We start from the raw sequence: 21,454 nt of genomic DNA, 5'->3' as shown, positions 1-21,454 counted from the left end.
TGCTGGGAAGGCTGGACAGAGGAGTGCTAGGTAGCACAGTGGGTAGAGTTCTGGACTTGGAGTCAGACCTGACTTCAAATCCTGCTGCAGATATTTACTTAGCTGTGTAACCCTGGGCAAGCCACTTATCATCTTTCAGTCTCAGTTTCTTCATAAAAATAGCATATACCTCCCAGGGTTGTTGTAAGAATCACTTGAGATACCATATGTAAAGTGCTTTGTAAACCTTAGAGTGCCATATAAATGCTAGTTTTACTAATATTGTTATTACTGTTGTGTCTTTGACAGAGAATGACATGATCTGCTCTATGCTGTAAGGAATACCAACTTGGCAGCTATACAAAGGATGACTGGCAGATGTATGTGGTGGGAGGAGAGGGGAAGTACATGACTATTTCTAGAAGGATTTAGATTGGGGTGTTATCCACACTGATGACATCTTTTGACTCCATGTTCAGGGCCATTTGTGCTATATCGCACTTCTTCCTTCAGCAGAATTCATGTTTTCTGAACCTTAAAGAAGGTTAATTGTCTCAGGAGGATAAAAAATTTTTGCAATCCTTTGAGATGAGAATTTTTTTCTATAAACGTATGCCCCTAATATTATAAGAGAGCTGGTATGGAGATGACAAGAAAAGATCGGCCCATATCTTGACCGGAAAAGTTCGGCGGTATTCTCAAAAATAATAATAAAATGAAATCTAACCTTGAACCAAGATACAAATGACAATATTTACTAAGAAACTATTGATATTCAAGTTAATCAGTTTGAATAAATAAAGTATCTGGCATTTGATAGGTGCTTTTGAAACTGACTTGTAGCTTCTGAAACATCTAATCCACTTCCAAAGCTTCCATGGGTCTTTATTTCCAATTTGTTTAATCTGGTACATTTAGCATGAATTAATTTCCTCATAGTTCTGCATCATTATATATCTGCATTTGTATTGGACCTCATTAAGGCCAGCACCTTCTTTATTTACTGATTAAGTGATTAAACCATTGCTCTAGTGCCTCTTACAATGCAGTAAGTATCCCTAATGGTAAACAGCCAAGCCACGATTACAAACTCAAACAAAACAGGTTTTCCATTGCTATTCAGTATCTTTAGTTCCCTGGTAAGGAGGGGACTTATCAGACCAATGCAGTGGTTTTATTTGATTCCAGATTAATACATTAGTTAGTGATAACAGAATTCAAATTGATAGAACTGAGAACCGATATAATATGAATTACCCCAAAGGTTCGGAGCAATGGGGGCATGCTTCTTGCTTATCTCTGATTTCCATGGCCCTGGCAAGAGTCTTTGAAGCAGTGAGTTATGACTAGGGATTGGAACTCTTTGGAGAAATTCATCATCTCAAAAGAGGCCTGTTGGATGATCAAATGCATCAATGAACTGGGCAGGGTACTGTAGAAGCAACTTATTTTTTTATATAACCCAGAAGAGTGAAGGAACTGAAGAACCATGACGTAAAAAGATCATGAGAAGGAATTGGGAATGCTTAGCCTGGAGAAGAGAAGGCTTAAGGGAAACATGATAAGACTCTTTTTTTTTTGGAGGGGGTAAGGTAGGGCATTTGGGATAATGTGACTTGCCCAAGGTCACACAGCTATTTTTTTGTGTTAAGTGTCTGAGGCCGGATTTGAACTCAGGTCCTTCTGACTCCAGGGCCAGTGCTCTCTATTCACTGTGCTACCTAGCCACCCCTGACAATAATACTTTTCAAATTTTGGAGGGCTGCCAAGTTGTTCTCCAAAGCTCCAAAGGGCAATGGAAGAAAGTGAAGGAGTCAGACGTTAGTTCCAGATGAAGAACTTCCTAAGAGAGTCACCCAGTGATAAAATGGGCTGTCTTGGGAGAAAGTGACTTTTCTGTCACTGGATACATTCAAGGAGAGACTGGATGGCCACTTCTCAGAATTGTGATGGAGGCAATTCATGTTGTAGGTAGGGCCTTGAACTAAATGACTCCCAAGGTCCTTCTAGCTCTGAAGTCCTAGGATTTTGTGGATATGTTAAAAAAAAACTTGAGCTCACAAACTTTATCATTAGCTCCATTAAAAGTCAAAAGATTTTAGAGAGAATTTTCAGTTAAATAAGGTACAAATTACTCTCAAGACCTCAGAACCAGTTTTGCTGAAAATTTATATGGAAACTAATAAAGATTATACTAGTAGTTAGGTGGCATAGTTGATAGGGTACCGAGCCTGGAATCAGAAAGACTCATCTTCCTGGGTTCAAATCCAACCTCAGAAACTTACTAGCTGTATGACCTTGGGCAAGTCACTTAAATTTATTTGCCTCAGTTTCCTCATCTACAAAATGAGCTGGAAAAGAAATTGCAAACCATTCCAGTATTTTTGCCAAGCAAACCCCAAATGGGATTACAAAGAGTTGGACATAGATGAAATGACTGAACACCATCAACAATAGCATAAAAGACTCTTATCTGTTCATGAAAAATAATACGGCTAGAATTTATTTGACAGCATATTTTAACTGTTATCCCAATTACAAAGTATATGTCAAAATAATAAAAATGCATTCTATTTCAAAATACTTCTCTTTTCTCAAATATTCTGAAATTTTTTTTAATTGCTACTCTATAAAAGTTGCAATAGTTGTCTTTTAGGGACTGTTGATAATTATGATACTATATACAGTTAATGTTATTTTACTTAAATTTTGTGACATAACCTATTGTAAACCTCATCTTCTACTCTGCACATACTAAGGATTTAATGTGTCTAAAGATTAATTTTATTGACATTTATGATTCAAAATTAAGCATTTTTTAATGATTCAATTGAAAATACATACAGAGGGAAGGGTGAAGAGAAGGAAGGAGGAAGTGAATGAGAGAGAAGAAAGGTATGGAAAAAAAAATTTAACTTTTGGTCTGGATTTGTGATTTTGTAAAGCACTCCCTAGTGCACAAATTCCTTCTCCACTAATATAGATTGGTAATTCCCGTAACTAATAGTCTTATAGTCTTTTTACAGTCTTCCCATAATGTATAATCTTATAAACTACAGTTATACTCTCCAGTTGCCTAAAGCACAGAGAAGCCGAGTAATTTGTCTGTGGTCACACTTAATAGGTGTTTCAAGTAGTGCTTGAATCCAAATCATCCTAGTATAAAGACTGATTCACCAGATACTATACTATACTGCCTTTAATACAAGATGTACCCAATGAATTATTGGAAAGAGAAAAAAGAACTGTTTTTTTTCACAATTTTGCATTTATAATGACTATATTGATTACACAAAACAAAAGATAATTTGATGACTTGTAGGTAGCTTTTTTTTGCCTTGTAGAAAAGCTGCTTATCAAGCTCTCTTCCTGCTATATCATTCTGTGTCCTGCATTCTAAGATCTATTTAATTTATAAATAAAGGGAGAGAAGTAATAATATGAGCATGTTTAATCTATCAATATTCAAACAGAAAATAATTTTTAAGATAAAATTTAAATTTTAGATTTAATTAAAAAAATTTAGGTTTAAATTTTAAGATAAAATCATAATTATGTATGTCTAACTTCCCTTAATTGATTGGGGTTTAGGGGGTTAGTTGATAGAAGGGTGAGAATTCATTTTCGTGACCTGAGTCCTGATTTAAAATAATAATAACAATTTTATTACAGTGATTTAAAACTGTAGTAAAACCTGGAATAGTGAAGAAAAAAAACACAGGTCTTGAAGTCAAAGTACCTAGCTTCAAGTTCCATCTCTTAGCACTTATTAACTAGGTGATGATGGGTAAAGTCTTTTATTTTCTGAGTCTTAGTTTCCTCATTTGTAAAATGGGGATGACAATATTTCTACTATCTACTCAGTAGCACTTTCTGGAGTAAAATGTTATTAAAATCTGAGCTAATATTTTTGTGGTCATTTAATATACAAAATGAAAAATGTCTTGATTCTTTATGTATCCTAATCTCCAATCATCTTTGACACTTGGTTAACACAGTGATTTTGAATGCATTTAGAGTTGGACAGATCTCTTGATACATATCTAGTGTTTAAAAAAATAATGCAACTGTGTGGAGGGTATATTATAAACTGACTCTTAAGACAGTTTTCAAGGTAGAGGCTAGTACAGTCCATTGGATATAATGCAATGTTTTTTTTTTAACAGTAAACAAGCTCCAAATAGTGAGCAAAAGCTGGATTTAAGTGTTTCCTCTTACATAACTGGACAAGTAGCCTCCCAGTCCTCTACCTAGTTTTCTAAAGCTGCATTGGTAGAAGGAGTTATCTCTTTCAACAGTTCCCAATACCAATGAAGTCAAAGGTCCAGTCCTCAACTATTCCCTATGGCTGTTAAAAAAGAGAGGCTGAAAAATTATAATCTCTAAGGTTTCTTCTAATAGGCAGCTAGGTGGTGCAGTGGATAGAGTGCTGGTCCTGGTGTCAGGAAGGTTTATAATCCTGAGTTCAAATCTAACTTCAGTCACTTACTAGTTGTATGACTCTAGACAAGTTATTTAACCCTGTTTGCTTCAATTTCCTCATTTGTAAAATGAATAGGAAAAGGAAATGGCAAACCATTTCAATTTTGTCTCTGCCGAGAAAACCCCAAATAAGTTCACAAAAAGTTAGATACAACTGAAACTGGCGATCAACAAGGTTTCTTCCAATTGTTTATTTCAGGGTATCTGCCACCTCTAATAGTCTATGTGTTAGGCTTCCTTTCAGATCTAACATTCTGTGTCCTAAATCCCAAGTAAAGACCTTTCCTAGCCAGTCAGTCAATAAGCACTTATTAAGTACCTACTATATACTAAATATTTTTCCTAACCCATCATAAAACTTACCCATGTAGGGCTTCGTTCCAGCCATAGAGGAAGCCTTTTCTGCTCCTTTTATTACAGTGGCGATGTTAAAGTCAGTTATGTGCACATGCCCTAAAAATGCAGAAACACAAATGGATGTTAACAATGCCACATCTGGATCTGATCATTGTTTGGCTAACGCACAGAAAAGAAACCTGTCTGTTGGGTACAATAAAACCTGTGCACTCCACCCTGGGGAGGGCAGAGAAACATCATATTGGCTATAAAACCTTAGTTTGGAGAATGTCCATCAGATTGGCTCAGTGCCATACTATTTAAACTCATGCTTGCATTTCTTTTTATTAAATTTCATATTATTAAATTCAGCCCATCATTACAGTCTGTTAAAAATCTTTTTGGTTTCTGGCTCTGTCATCCAAAGGATTAGCTATTCCTCTTGACTTCATTATTTTGCAAATTTTCTAAGCAAGTCATTTGTTGTTACTGAAATAATAGGTTAACATTATAATATATAATTGTAATAATATAGTGATATTTGATGCTAATTTTATTGAAATTAATATCAATCTAACCTAAAATTTATTTAAGCATATAAACATTTATGTGCATATACCTGTATATGTGTATATGTGTGTCACAACACACACATGCACACACCATAAGCCAAGGACATATCTTAAGAGATCAGATTACCTTTCAAGGTAAATGTACCATAGTGAAAAACAAACAAAAAACACTGAACTTGGAATCAAGACTTAGTTGTCACTTATTAGCCCTTTGACCTGGGAGAGTGACTTCATCTTCCAAAGCCTTGGTTTCCTCATCTGTAAAAGCAGTATCACAATATACTATCACCCTCACTGGCTTCTTGCAAGGAAAGTTCTAGCAAACCACATAGGCTTATCAATTTATAAGTTATTTTTGTTTCAAGGCAGTGTGGTAAATTTCTTTTTTTTTTTTTAAAGCAGTCGGGGTTAAGTAACTTGCTCAAGGTTACACGACCAGTTATTATTTCTGGGTGTGGTGCTGAGTATCCAAGCCTGGATTTGATCTCCAGGTCTTCTCAACATTGGAGCCGGTGCTCTTACTCGCTGTGCTACCTGGCCGCCCCTAGTGTGGTAAATTTAAAAGGGCATTTGCACCTGGGTCCCAACGGCAGCCTTGACCTTCACTAGCTGTATGACATCGGGCATCATTTGAACTCCTTGAGCCTCATTTTCTGCATTTGTTAAAATGGGAAAGCCAACAATTGAGCAGCTTACCATACAGGATTGTTTTAGGGCTCAAATGATGCAATTATGATTTGACTCCACTCATTTTCTCAGAAGGTATCAGACCTATAATCCCATTAGTATAGGGAACAGCTCCCTCCTACCAACTCTGGTTAGCACCTGTTCTAATGAGGGCAGAGTGACTTGGCAAAGCTGACAGATATCAGAGTTCCTGAAGCTAAGTCTTGCTGGTGAAAAGACAGCTAATTAAATAAACTATGCCCTGCTGCCTTTTTAATACATAAAATATATAATACATTTTGTTGTTGTTCAGTTGTTTTGGTCATGTGTGACTCTTTGGAACTCCATTTGGGGTTTTCTTGACAAAAATACTGGAGTGGTTTGCCATTTCCTTCTCCCATTCACTTTACATATGAGGAAATGGAGGCAAACAAAATTACATTACTTTCCTAGGGTCACATAGCTAGAAAGTATCAAGCCGGATGTGAACTCATGAAGATGAGTCTTCCTGACTTTAGGGCTGGCACTCTACCGTAGCACTGCACCACCTAGCTGCTCCATCTAACACATAACATATAAATTACTTGTTTTATCCCAAATTTTATATCATTTATCTCATTTGATGCTAATAATGTCAGGTAGGCAGAAGTACTATTACCTCCATTACACAGATGAGTAAAGTAAGACTTAGTATAGTATAACAATACAATATGGGGAAACAATCCAGATAGCCAAAGCATATTCAAAAAAGCAAACTTTATCATAGAGAAATGAACAAAAATGAAGTCCTTTCTTTGATTATTATACAAGTGCTGATTTCATTGACTAAAAAAATAATATTTCTCTGCCCAGAATCACCTTTAAACCTTTTATTGCTTTTTCTAGGAATCTTCACTTTGAAATGCAAAGTGAAAAATGATGGTTTCTGAATTCAATAAAGATGGGGTGTAGAGAAAATGGGGAATTATACATCATGATGCAGGCGGTTTGTCAGTCTTTTCCTCCCTCACAATACTAATGGGTAATTGCCACTTTCCAACTGTTGAGGCATCAGTAGCAGTGAAATTACCAAGCTCCCAACTGAAATCAGTTCCATATTCCATAGAAACTAACTTTGATTATGCAGAAGAGGAATGATTAAGATAAAAGGCTCACATCACGTACCTCATTGCGTAGGTAGATTCTGTTGGCAAGCCTTAAAGTAGAGAATCTTTCTTATGGAAACATGAAACTTTTTCAATGGGGAGAAAAACCATGAAACTCATCTTTACAGACTGCTAGGTTCTGTGACATCTGACTGAGGTATTTCAGACAAAGTAAAGAAGACCTCAGATTTTAGCAATGACTCAGGTTATTAATCTAGGATCTATGAACTTGATTTTTGGGAAAATTTCATAAGATTTTTCAAAATAATTGAGCTCCTTTTAAATCCAATGCTTTTTATTTTGTACATTTTAAAAGGTCAGAGACAGGGTCCATAGGCTTCAACAAATGGCCAAAGGAATACATGACACACACACACAAAAGATGAAGACAATGTCAGAATACTTTAGCTTAAGAGGGAAGGAGTTGATAATAAGCTCTATTAAGCTCCTACTATATGCCAGGTACTGTTCTAAATGCTTTCAAATATCATCCTATTTGATCCCCACAGAAGCACTGGGGTGTATGTATAATTATTATCCCCATTTCATAATCAAAGAAACTGAGGTTAAGTGACTTGCCCAGGGTCACACAAGTAATTAGTGTTTGAGGCCAAATTGGAATGCAGGTCTTCTTGACTTCATACCCACATATCTAGCCACTATACCACCCAGCTGTATCTAAATCACTTAATTTCTCTGGGTCTTGATTTCTTCATCTATACAATGCATTCATAATACCTATACTGCCTCACTTGTAAAGAAGAGAACTTTATGAAATATAAAGTACTACAGAAACATGAGTTGTTATTAGTACATAGCATCTGCATGATACTTTTTTAAATGATTGGTAAGTCAGCGTCATTAAGCAGGCACAGCCCAGGAAAGAAGGCCTATGAGGTTGAGAGGGGGCTGTAGACGTGAAATGAAAATCATAAAAGAAAAATTGATCACCCTAAGTAGGTGTAAAGCCAAGCATGAGCAGCTTTCCAGAAGACGGCTGCTGTGAAAAGCTTTCAAGCTTCTGATTACATAGTACAGTGAACACTCTATTCAATAACAAATCAGAGCAAAACATTCATAGAAAATCAAGGTACAGCATTCACAATGTTACAATTTATTACAGAAAATCAAAATACAGCATTCACAATGACATAATAATTCAACTTATCACTAAAATGACCACATAGTTTTCACCAAAGTGGTCACATGGTTTTGAACAAAGTACAAATATTTTGTCAGTCAATAACTCAGTAACTCAATTATTCAATCATAAAGTACAAAAGGTCAAAGTCCTCCACCCATGGGGCACAATTAGTCACTACTCAGTCATCAGTCACTACTCATTACTCTTAAAGGGTAATGGAAAATATACAGACCATCTACCCCTCAGTCACAAGTAAATCACAATTTCATTACTACTCAGTACCCATGGAGAGGTCTTTTCATCTCGACTCGGGGCAGGCTTTCAACTTCCATGGCTTCTCTTCCATGGTCCCAGCTTCTGCCCAAATCTAACCAACTGTCACCTGGGTTCAAAGGCAGACAGCTCCCAGCTCCTTGTCCAGCTCTCTGTGCAGTTCCTGCTCTACATTGGAGCTCACAGTGCTCAGTCCATCTCAAATCCTTCACAGTCTCGGTTTCTGGGAAGACAAGGCTTAACAAAGCCACAAGAACATTCATCACGTTAACAAATCCACAACAACATTTGTACAGAATACCATCACCAAAGTCATGCTTCCTCAGTTTTCTGCAGCTCCAGCTGGCCCTCAGAAATCCTCAGCAGCCTCAGGAGCTCCGGCTGGCCCTCAGAAGTCTTCAGCAGCTTCATTCTCAAAATCAAAATCACTTTCTCCATGGAAGTTCCAGTCCAGCAGCAGCAGCAGCAGCAGCAGCAGCAGCAGCAGCGGCGGCAGCAGCAGCAGCAGCCCAGCCTTCAGGTGCTCACCCCAAGAAGTTTTGACTTTCACAGGCAGGGTTTTTCCTTATATACAGTATTTCTCCTCCCTGTTCAGCCCATTCCTGGTATGTCAGCAACAGGGGTTCATACCTTCTATTTCTTTAACAGAGGCTTAATTTGAAACTAGGTTCTAAGTACCTGTCAGCTTAGCAATACCAAGGGATCTTCAAATTTCATTACCATTACAGTAGGATGGCAAGTTTGTAGACACAACCTAGAGAACTATTAATAATTATTATTAACAGACTCATTTCTGAGGAATCCATTGTTGGTGTCCCTGAAAGGGATTGTAGAGAATCAAGAATCAGTTCTTTGGCATCACCCAATGAAGCAGGCATGCCACTGATCAGGGTGAGGAGTACTTGGAATCTAATCAGCTTCCTTATTAGCATCCAGAAAGGAGAGGATGGGATAGCTTCAGAATCGAGGCCCCAGGAATTGCATTTGTAAGGGATATTTTGATTCTTTCCTCTCTCCCTCTCATTCAATTGGAAAGATGTAGAGAACACAGTGTGAGGCTACCACATGGAAAATGAATTGTTTAGTGTTGCTGATACTGTGCCAGATGGGAAGATTTTCACTTCAGGTTTTCACTTGCTGACTTAATTGATGAGTGCTGAACCTCTCATTTTTTTTCCTTAAGTGATGTTATAAGAGTGTGGGCAAAAGAAAATCATAACTGAGCAAAGTTTTCTAGTGAGCTGAAGTAGAAACTTTCTGTAAAACACATAGATATGACCTGAGAGTTGGCCATATATTCTCTATCAGCTCAAATTCAATCCAATTAAACAAGAAGGAACATAGGATTTGGAGTTCTGTGGGTGCATAGATCATCACACAGAACATTTGGAAATGTGGAACAATGGGAAGAACACTGGTTTTGGAGTCAAAGGATCTAGGTTCAAATTTCACATCTGCCACTTAAGCATTGTATAAGCTTGGGGGTATTCCTTTCCATTTCTAGGCCTCAGGTTCCTCATTTGTAAAATGAGAGGAATAGGTTAAATCAGAGTTGCTAGACTATTGTTCATAATATGTTTGAATGCCCTAAAACCAGATTGAAACATAATTTAACAAAATAAATAAAAATATAATATAACATATATATATATATATATATAATGTTAATATGTGGTTTTTCTAATCTAATATGTGGCTAGGGGATCCTTATCTACACTTTAGTGGCCTGTTTCTATTTCAGTTTCATCTCACTGGGCTAGATGCCCTATTAGGATTTATGACTTTCTGTCTCTTTGACTTTCTTATGTCCCAATTATCATTGTTGTTATTAACATTAAAACATCAGTATTGTTGCTATTATCACGTTCCAACCATTAGCATTAAATATACTTCCAATCATTTAATTTTTTCATTACATTAAAGATTGATTTGTAATGGTATCACTAGATCATAAATTTTCATTGATTGACTCCCACACATTTCATGCATTTTTTTTTTGCTTTTTGGAAGGCAGGTAGGGTTAAGTGACTTGCCCAAAGTCACACAGCTAGTAAGTGAGTGAAGTGTCTGAGGCCAGATCTGAACTCGAGTCCTCTTGACTCCAGGGCCTGTGCTCTATTTAATGCACTATCTAGCTGCCCCCAAATGATTCTTTTTTTTTTAGACATTCTTTTTGCTTTTTTTGGAGGGGGAAGGTAGGGGAATTGGGGTTAAGTACCCAAGGTCACATGGATAGTTTTTGTGTTGTGTCTGAGGCTGGATTTGAACTCAGGTCCTCTAGACTCTAGGACTGGTGCTCTATTCACTGTGCTACCTAGCCGCCCCCATTTCATGCATTTTCAGTTTTTTGAACAGGACTTCCTTTTCAATCATTTCCTCCTGAATTCCACTGTTGTTAACTAGTTATGCAATCAAACTTAACAAAGTCATGTCTTAATTGTTTCTTTGCAGAATCTCTGGCATTTTCTAAGGATGTGATCATGTTATCAGCAAACTCCAAATTACTGCAACTTTGCCACTTCAGTCATTATGAAGTAAGCCTTGCAGAAATGGGAGTGATTACCACAAACACTTTGTGAGAAAAAAAGGTGGTTAAGAAATTGACTGGGGCGGTGGGGTGGGGGGGGAGTAAGGCCATGATGGTGGAGTAAAAGCACAAACCTGGCATGGGCTGTAGCAGCAAGCACCCCAAGCGTCCTCAGGGTTTGCTGCCACCACAGGTTCTTGGATCTGCTTTGACAAAGGAAAGCCACTCAAAATGGGTTAACAAGCTTACTTTAATCAGTCAGATATGTATCGTTTACCTCGTTCAGAGGAAAAAGGTCAGCACCCTGAACTTCAGAATATACAGACAGAATTATCAAGACAGAAACAGATCAAGTACACAGCTTTCCAAACTGTGCAATCATTACATCCATACCAAACAACATCTGGGTTTCAAAGCCGGGGCAGCAGGGGGGGGGGCCCTCTGGACAACGGCTAGCCCAGAGTTTCATCAAATCACAGATCACACATCAGGGCTTATATAGCCTTCTCCTGGCTCAGAGAATGTAACAACCTTATTGACCCACTGGCCAATCAAGAAGTAGCTAGTGAAAAACAAACCTCCCACCCCAGGCTCCAGCTGAACTTTAGCCTAGGGGCAGGGAAGATCTTTAAATTTGCATTTCCATTACATGGGCTCAGGTTCCAACCACTTCTAATTCCTGTAAAAAAAATGACTAAACAATTTTAAAGCTACAGAACCCACAAAGTGACAGAGAGAAACAAATATCCCTCTGAAGGCAGCCTGGCCAACAGGAAAGGTCTATCACAGCAGGCTGGGAGCTGAGCACAGTTCTCTGTTAGCTGTGGTTCTGGCTTCAGGGCAGCCGAGACTGGCCAGAGCAGCCTTCAGGAGAGTGAATCACCAGCAGCTGTGGCAGTTTCCAGACTTCTAAACCCATAAATGCCATAGAGAAAATGAAAGGTCAGCAGGGAACTCTGTTGGAAGGGTGAAGGAAGAGAGCATGGTCTGGTCTCTGAGGCTGTGGCGAGAAGTGGCTGTGTGGTGGCTGCATCTGCTGCTGCATGGCTGTTTCCAAAGTTCGGCCTGCAGATTGTAGGGGGACCAAGTGACCATTCAGAGGGTAATTGCTCTTACTTTGACCTGCTTGGATCTGGGTTGCAGTCTTGGGTGGTGGTCTTGAGGTGTGTGGCCAGTGTGCCAGAGCTTTTAGGGGCTGTAGAGAGAGCATGCTCCCAATATCTCCGGAAGGTGTAAAAAACCCCAGCAATTTGGGACAAAGCTCTCTCCATTCTGGAAGCAGAGTTATACTGTGGCAAAGAGCTCAAAAGTTAAGTAATTAGCAAGATGAGCAAGCAGAGGAAGTGCAATCAGACCATACAATCCCTTTGGTGGGAGACTAAAAGGATCAAAGCATGGAACTGGAGGAGGACAATGAAGTCAGGACTCCTGCATCAAAAGCTTCCAAGAAAAATATGAATTGGTTACAGGCCATGGAGGAGCTCAAGAAGGATTTTGAAAATCAAGTAAGAGATGTGGAGGAAAAATCGGGAAGAGAAATGAGAATGATGCAAGAAAATTGTGAAAAGTGAGTCAACAGCCTGCAAAAGGAGACCCCAAAAAATACTGAAGAAAATAACACTTTAAAAATAGACTAACTCAAATGGCAAAAGAGCCCCAAAAAGCCAACAAGGAGAAGAATGCCTTAAAAAGGAAAATTGGCCAGATGGGAAAAGAATTTCAAAAGAAGGGAATAATTCCTTCAAAATTAGATTAGAGCAATTGGAAGCTAATGACTTTAAGGGAAATCAAGATACTATAAAACAGATCCAAACAAATGAATAAATAGAAGGCAATGTGAAATATCTCATTTGAAAAACCACTGACCTGGAAAATAGATCCAGAGCGAGATCATTTACAAATTACTGGACTACCTGAAAGCCACGATCAAAAAGAGCCTAGAAATTAACCTTCAAGAAATTCTCAAGGAAAATTGCCCTGATTGAACCAGAGAACAAAATAGAAATTGAAAGAATTCACTGATAGCCTCTTCAAAAAGATCCCCAAAAGAAAATTCCTGGGAATATTATAGCCAAATTCCAGAGTTCCCAGGTCAAGGAGAAAATACTGCAAGCAGTCAGGAAGAAACAATTTGAGTATTATGGAAACACAATCAGGATAACTCAAGAGCTAGCAGCTTCTACATTAAGGAATCAAAGAGCTTGGAATATAATATTCTGAAGGTCAAAGGAGCTAGGATTAAAACCAAGAATCACCTACCCAGCAAAACTGAGTATAATGCTTCAGGGAAAAATATGATTATTCAATGAAATAGAGGACTTTCAAGCATTCTTGATGAAAAAACCAGAGCTGAACAGAAAATTTGACTTTCAAATACAAGAAGCAATAAAAGCATGAGACAGTAAACAGCAAAAAGAAATCATAAATAACTTATTAAAGATGAACTATTTACATTCCTACATGGAAAAATGATAATTGTAGCTCATGAGACTTTTCTCAATATGAGGATATTTGAAGGGAATATATGTGTATATATATATATGTATGCATAGGAGGGTATATGTGTGTATAACTATATATGTAAATATGTGCATATGTACATGCATATATACATAGACAGAGGGCAAAGGATGAGTTGGATATGAAGGAATAATATTTAAAAAATAAAATTAAGAGGTGATAGAGGAATTTATTGGGAGGAGGAAGGGAGAGATAGATTAGGTTAAATTATTTCATATAAAAGGCAAGAGAACACTGTTACAATGGAGGGGAAGAGAAGGAAGGTGAAAGGGAATGGGTCAACCTTACTCACATTGAATTTGCTTTAGGATGGAATAACATACACATTCAATTGGGTATATTACCTTACAGGAAAGCAGGGGGGAAGGGTATAAAAGGGGGGATGATAGAAGGGAGGGCAGATTGAGTGAGAGGGTAGTTAGAAGCACACAATTTTGAAAAGGGACAGGGTCAAAGTAGAAAATATAATAAGTGGGAGACGGGATAGGATGGAGGGAAATATAGTTAGTCTTTCATGATAAAAGTACTATGGAAATGTTTTGTGTAAGTGTACTATGTACAACTTATGTTAAATTGTTTGTCTTCCCAGCTGGGGTAGGTGAGGAGGGAAGAAGGGAATGAGTCTGGAACTCAAAGTTTCAAAGACAAATATTTACTTTTTTTTAATTTAAAAAATTGTTTTTTTTGTATGCAATTGGGAAATAAGATATACAGGCACTGGGTTATAGAAATCCATCTTGCTCTACTAGAAAGTTAGGAGGATGGAGGAGGATATAAGAGAGAACAGATTGGGGGAAGAGGTATTCAGGAGGCTCAGTATTTTGGGATGGGGGTAGCGGAAATATAAGAAATTGTCTCAGCCATGGAGGGAGATATATATTGTAGTAGGGAAGATCAGGAACTGTAATAAAGTTGGAAGTTCAATGGACAGATTAGAATGGAATTATCAAGAGCTTCATACAAATAGTTTCACCTCATCTGGGTCCTGAAAGATTGGGGATTGAAGAAAGTGAGGGGGGCAGCTAAGTGGCACAGCGAATAGAGCACTGGACTTAGAGTCAGAAGAACCTAAATTCAAATTTGGCCTCAGACACTTGACATACTTACTAGTTGTGTGACCTTGGGCAAGTCACTTAACCCCAATTGCCTTACCTTCCCTCCTCCAAAAACACAAAACCAAAAATCAAACAACCCTCCCCACCAAAAAAGAGAAAATGATGTCGGTTACAGGCATAGGGGATGGAATAAACAAACTCACCAAACTAGGATGAGTTTTTGATAGTAAATAATGGGTAGAGTATTTGAGGGGGAAAGTATGAGATAAAGTGGAAAAATAACTTGAAGGCAGAATGTAGAAGGATTTGAATACCAGGGATAAACAGTTTGTATCTTTATTCCACAGATGGAAAACATCAAAGGCATTTGAGCAAAGGACTTTCATGATCAGAATTGTTCATCAGGAATATTAACTATATGGATCAATTGATATTTATTGTGTGCATTAAGGATTATACATTTTTTAGACAATAAACAATCATTATTTTAACTGTTGGTGCCCTTAATGTGTGTATATTATCCTTTAACAACTAACAAGTTGACAGAACTAAAGGAATTTAGCAATCTCCACAATGGATATTCTTTATATAAATTAAATAAATTGACAAAAGTATTCGTGACCAAATAAAAGACTGAGATTAGTGACAATTATGTTGTAATATATGGTTGAAGACCAAGAGATAAAAGCCAACAGAAAGCCCCATTTATAGAAATTAGTAACTTCCTTACAAGGTGCTAGAAGTGGTGAGCTCTGAATGATGCCACAAATAGTCTGATTGTATCTTAAAGACAGGAAGGTTCTAGTTAAAAATGGCAGTCACTATACCCAACCAGACCTTCAGAAAATAAGAACAAAAGTCAAGGGAAACATGCAAATTCCTGTGGGCTTCAGCTGAGTCTATCTTCTCCAAGAACATTTAGGATGAAATCAGAGTGAGTGTAACAAGTAGATTTAAAGTGAAATAGTTTTGTTCATATGTCACTAGTGAAACATAGTCACCAGAAATTATAATGAAACCACCTCATTTGGGCTTAATCATCTCAGCACCTGAAGGTGTTGTGTGAGGAATACCCAAAGGTACTTAAAAAATAAAGTTGGGGAAAGTAGCTATACTGGATTAGGAAGAAAAAACAAACAAACAAACAAAATTCAACAACTATCTGTTTTAGAAGGTGAATAATCTTAAAAGTACATGGGGATTAAAAATTATACCTTATGTTCCTACAACATTTTAAGGCATAGGAAAGTAGTTAAAAATAATAACTCATATGAAGTTGGTAATTCAAACATTTAACATATTATCCATATGTTAAAGAAAGAGCCAAGAAAGAGGTTAAGTGATTTGACCAAGATTAAACAAATACTGAGTTAGACCTGAGATTAAAACTCTGATCTCTTCAGACTTAGTCCAGTGCTCTGTGTGTGTGTGTTTAACTCTCACAGTGCTTCTCTTCTTCTGAGTTTCAAATACCACCATCTTCCCTGATTTGTCTAACCCTAATAAGTCTGATATATTAGAGTTTGGTGATTTCTGATTAAAATGACTGCCTAAAAAAAGACATATAGCCTACCTTTCACATGATTTTTCTTGGGGAAAAAAATTCTAAAAATAGTGTCAGGAAGAATAATGATCAATAAATTCAATTTGAGAAACTATAGTAAATACCTTCATTCATATTAGACCTACACACACATACACACACACACACATTAACTAGAAACTTATGGGCAATAGGAAAGGGGGTTATCTAGAAAAGCCAATAAGACAGAAGTTTAGCTTCCAAATAAGGGCCAGAGTCACCTGTAGCCTAAAAGGCTCTGTATCTAGAGGCACAGGTACAAAAACAAAGGATTTCCTTGAGAAATCCTCAAACAGAGCTCTTAGGATATACAAATCCTGGGAGGTGAATTTCAGCACAGAAAGTACCTCACTGAAAAGCACATCAGGGAAAAGAGTCTAAGCCTGGGACAAAATCTCAGTTTGGTAATTGAGACTGGAAATATTAGAAATCAGAAGACATTAGTCATTATAAAGATTTCTTATAAATCCAGGGATACTAAAAAATCCAAACTCCATGGAGAAAGTAACTCCAGGACAATTGCAAGCAGAGACTCAAAGGACTACATGAATAGAAGAAAGAAGTAAAGAGAAATAAAATGAAATAAAATCTCTAGAGGAAGGAGTTATAAGGAGAACAAATAACTGAGAATACAAAATGGCAAACTTTGCTCAAGTAAGGTACTCCTTGAAAATTAGACTAGACAATGTAAAAAAACAATAACTCCATAAGACAACTAGAAATATTAGTGCAATTTTTTTAAAAGATTGGAAAAAATGAAGAAAATGTGAGGCATCTGTTGTCAGAAACAATTGACCTGGGACAGTGGTCAAGAAGACCAGCTTTAAGAATATGGAGACCAAATTTAAGAATCATTGGATCTGGCACAGCCAGGTGGTACAGTGGATAGAGCACTAGCCAGTAGGATCTGAGTTCAAATTTGACCTCAGATGCTTGAACACTTACTAGCTGTGTGACCCAAGCCACTTAACCCTGATTACCTCAAATCCCCCCCCCAAGGCACTGGATTCCATGAAAATTATTATTAAAAAGATACTAATTTTATCAAATAATATATGAAAATTATCCAGATTTATTAGAACCAGAAGGCAAAGTAAAATAAAAAAGAACCCAATAGTAACTTCCTGAAAGATACCTCAAAATGAAAACTCCCAGAACTATCATACTACAAATCCAGAGATACTACAACAGACAAATAAAAAAATACTGCTAGTAGTCAGGCAGAGTTCACGAATCAGGCAATCAGTCAGAATTACAGAAGATCTGGCAGCTTCTACAATATATAAAAGAAAAGATCTTGGAATCCAACATTCTGAAAGGCAAAAGTTATAGGCTTAGGAGGCAAAATAACTTATTCTTAAATGCTGAGCATAATCCCACAGAGGAAAAAATGAAAATTTAATGTAATAGAAAGCTTCAAGCATTCCTGAGTAGAAACCTTGAAATTTGAACATGAATGAAGAGAAACCTAGAAAGCAAAATCTGATTCAGCTATTGGAAGAAGCTGAATGATGGTAAAATGCTACCATTTTAGTAGGGGAAAAGAAACAAGTGTCCCTTCAGAAACTTAATGTTTTCAAAGGGAATCTAGAGAATTAATAATGAATAAGATAATAAAATAATAATAAATAGGGCAACCAAAAGAAACGGTAGTAGATTCATTCTATTCTTATGGTTTTCAGAGGAGAAAGAAAGTAAAGGATGAAAAAGAATATAGTGGAATAGAAAGAAAGAAAATGAGGTAGAACTTCATATTTCTTTCATAATTGTATTTCAAAAGAAGAGTATATAACATGGAAAGAGGGATGAAGGGAGCAGGACAAGAGATGAACTTCACTCTTATCTGAAACAGACAAAAGAGGGTTGAAACACGCACATATTACATTTTGGTGTAGGAATATGTCAATCCAAACAGGGAAACATGTTGGGGATAGGGAGAGTTGGGTTTAAGAGGCAGGACAAGACTGGGGAGTAAATAACGGCAAATTTTCCACTTTGGATGCTGAATCCTACAGCACTCAGCACAATGCCTGGTATATAGTAGGTGCTTAATAAATGTTTACTGACTGACTGACTGACTAAAGTAGGAATTAAAAGAAAAGGTATGACCCATTGATATGGATCTGGACACAGGAAAGAGAGAAGGGGCAGCACAATGGAATTAGACTTCTTCAGCTATCAAGCACTACTGTTGATCATATTCCTCCCTATTTATCACTTTTTTCTTCTTTGTAAAGATGGACTGAGGGCAGTGGAGTGCTAAAAGATAAAACAGTAATCAGGAAAAAATCAAACCAGTTTCTCTATATAAATGTAAGGTATTGTTCATTCAATTCAATTCAGATTTGATTCAACAAACATGAACGCCTACTATGAAAGCATTATGTAATAGAAATAGCAATAGTCCTAGAGTCAGAAGATGTGGGTTTGAATCTTGATTCTGATGATGCCTCTAGGAATCTGGAAGCCATTTAATCATATTTGCACTACTTACCTTGTGAGTTAATTAAGGAAATACTATACACATTTTTAAACATTATATAAATGTAAGGTGCTAGGGAAACAATAAAACCACAGTTGTAATAATAGCCATTTTCTTAAATTAGTATTATTATGACTTGTTTTCAATTGCATTTGATAAATATTCTCTATCTAAAAGTGTGATAGGAATTATGGATACAACCCCCCCCCCCAATGACATAATGGCATATCTCAAGAAATTTATAATCTAATAGTAAGATAATACAAGTATAAGAGAGAGATTCAAAGGTCTCCAAGAGATCTGAAGAGGAAGAAATTATTCTAGCTGGAGTGATTAGGGAAGAATTCCACCAGAAGGTATCTTTTAGTGGGTCTAATTAGCCAGCATTTGGTCTATGTACCTAGAAGAGGCTGTAATGAGATGAACACAATATGATGCCTAGGTACCAAATTTTAACAAATTCTTTTGTGATCCTGCCTACTAGATGTTAGGATTTAATTCCATTTAACAAACATGTATTAAACATCATCTATGTGCAGAGCCCAGGGCCAGACTGAGACAAGAGCAGAAGAGGGAGACAAAAAAGTTTAGATAAGGCACTCATCACATCCCTAGGCAACAAAAACATTGCTATTCTTTGCTTTCCATTATCTTTCAATCATAGTAAACTTATCATAGGCCTGGATGAAAAACAGCAACAACTGCACAAACTAATCTAGGCTTCATTTGACTTATGGCACCAGTAGATGGTTGGTATTTTCAGAACATGGAATTTCTGGGGAAACAATGGAGTGACCTTTACAAATCTTTTCTACCCTCATGGGATTTGAAGCTTCTCTGTGCCCCTGTGGTGAGTCTGGAAAGGGATCGAATGATGTGTCTCTCTGAAGCCCCCAGTGCACAGGTGTGCATCCTGAGATAACAGGTGGAAACAAGAAACACACTGCTTTCAGGGCTTATCAACATCTCTAGATGGGGTTTGTTGCTCTCAGGTTAATCTCAGGTGTCTCCTGATGGGTATGTTGCAGCTCCTGCCTCCATAAAGCTACCTCCCCCACCCCCACCCCCCAAAACTAGAGACCACAAACATCCCTCTCTTTTCTGAACTGGTATAATATTTAGAATCATAGAATGTCAGCAATAGAAGGGACTATAGAATACAGCTGCTTAAATCTGGAAGGGATATTAAAATGCAAAACACCAAATGCCGCAGTGCTAGAAGAGACCAAAGAGCATAGAAAAACATGTTAGGGACTAGAAGGGGCCTGTAGAGACTGGTGGCACAGTGGAGAGAGTGCCAGGCCTAGAGTCAGGAAGACTTGAGTTCAAATCTGTCCTCAGACACTAGCTGTGTCATTCTGGGCAAGTCATTTAACCCTGTTTGCTTCAATTTTCTCATCTGTATAAACAAAATCTGGAGAAAGAAATGGCAAATCATTTCAGTATCTTTGCCAAGAAAACCCCAAAGAGTGCCATGAAGAGCTGGACACAACTGAAAAATGACTGAACAACAATTCACATCTTTTATTTTATATGTCAGGAGATCATAATGTAACGGAAAGCACAGAAGTAGTTCACACCTTGTTTCAGCTATTGAATTACCATCTTGTTTCAGTTCAAGTTTCTTTTGAGCCTTGTATCAAGTCTGTTAAGAAACAAAACTTGTGAACTCCACAACTTGTGAACCCTAGAACTCATGAACTCCTGCAACAGGAAGGGTAGGAGCTAATGACCATATATAAGGAGAGGCCCAGGCTAGAGATAGCAGAAGTGAGAAGAGGACTCTTGTGGTGGCAGAGTCAAGAAGAAGAAAACTTGTGGTATACCGGCACTCTGTTCTGTCTGTGTTGATGTTTGTTTGTGATACTTTGTACAGAAGCCCCGGGACCTTGCTGGAATCCCTGAAAGAAGATTTTCTTGTTGTATGTTTGCAGAAGTCCTGGAGAAGGGTTTTGGAGGTCCTGGGACTTTACTGATGATTTGTGTTGACCTCTTGGACCTTGTTTGTGGGTCTGTGTTGATTTCTATGTTGATGATTTGTGTTGAGCTCTCAGAAATTGTTGGTGTGTCTGAGTTGATTTCACAGGCAGATAGTGAATTAGTGATGGTGCCGGTAATGTGAATGAATATTATTGTGGCTCTGTCAAGCTTTGTCTTCCCAGAAACACGAACTGTGAAGGACTTGAAGTGGACTGGACACTGTGAACTTCAATATGGAATGGGAACTGGACAAAGAAGTGGACAAGGAGCTGGATAAGGAACTAGGAGCTGCCTGCCTTTGAACCCAGGTGACAGTTGTAGCTGGGACCATGGAAGAGGAACCATGGAAGTTGAGAGCCAGCCTCAAGTCAAGCTGAAAGAAGGCTTTACTTGGATACTTTGTACTGACTGAGAAGATAATGATTTACTGGGACCTGGGTGTGGAGAACTTTGACTTTTGTACTTTGTGATTGAATTAAAGATTTTGTGATTGATTAAATGAATGTACATTGTTTAAATGTGACCACTTTGGTGAAAAATATGTGGCCATTTTAGTGATAAGTTATTGAGTTGTGACATGGTGAATACTGTATTTTGATTTTCTGTGACAAGTTGCAACATTGTGAACGCTGTACCTTGAGTTTCTGTGAATGTTTTGCTCTGGTTTGTTATTTAATAAATAGATAGTTCACTATATTGTGTAATCAGAAT

The 21,454-nt window shown here is 37.5% G+C and overlaps 1 protein-coding gene across 1 annotated transcript in view; it reads right to left on the bottom strand.

Moving 5' to 3' along the window:
* The window catches only part of STK32B (serine/threonine kinase 32B), a 378,978-nt gene that overhangs the window by 56,509 nt on the left and 301,015 nt on the right, over positions 1-21,454 (bottom strand). Inside the window, exon 6 of the mRNA XM_069074008.1 lies at positions 4,825-4,914. Coding sequence (XP_068930109.1) covers positions 4,825-4,914 — 90 coding nt within the window. The remainder of the gene's footprint in view (positions 1-4,824; positions 4,915-21,454) is intronic.

This window comes from Petaurus breviceps, unplaced genomic scaffold (assembly GCF_028583685.1).
Source record: "Petaurus breviceps papuanus isolate PSGF00001 unplaced genomic scaffold, PetGlider_PUasm1.0 140, whole genome shotgun sequence".
NCBI classification, from domain to species: domain Eukaryota; kingdom Metazoa; phylum Chordata; class Mammalia; order Diprotodontia; family Petauridae; genus Petaurus; species Petaurus breviceps.
Note: the sequence above shows the minus strand (reverse complement) of the source record. Positions and strands in the feature narration are given on the sequence as shown.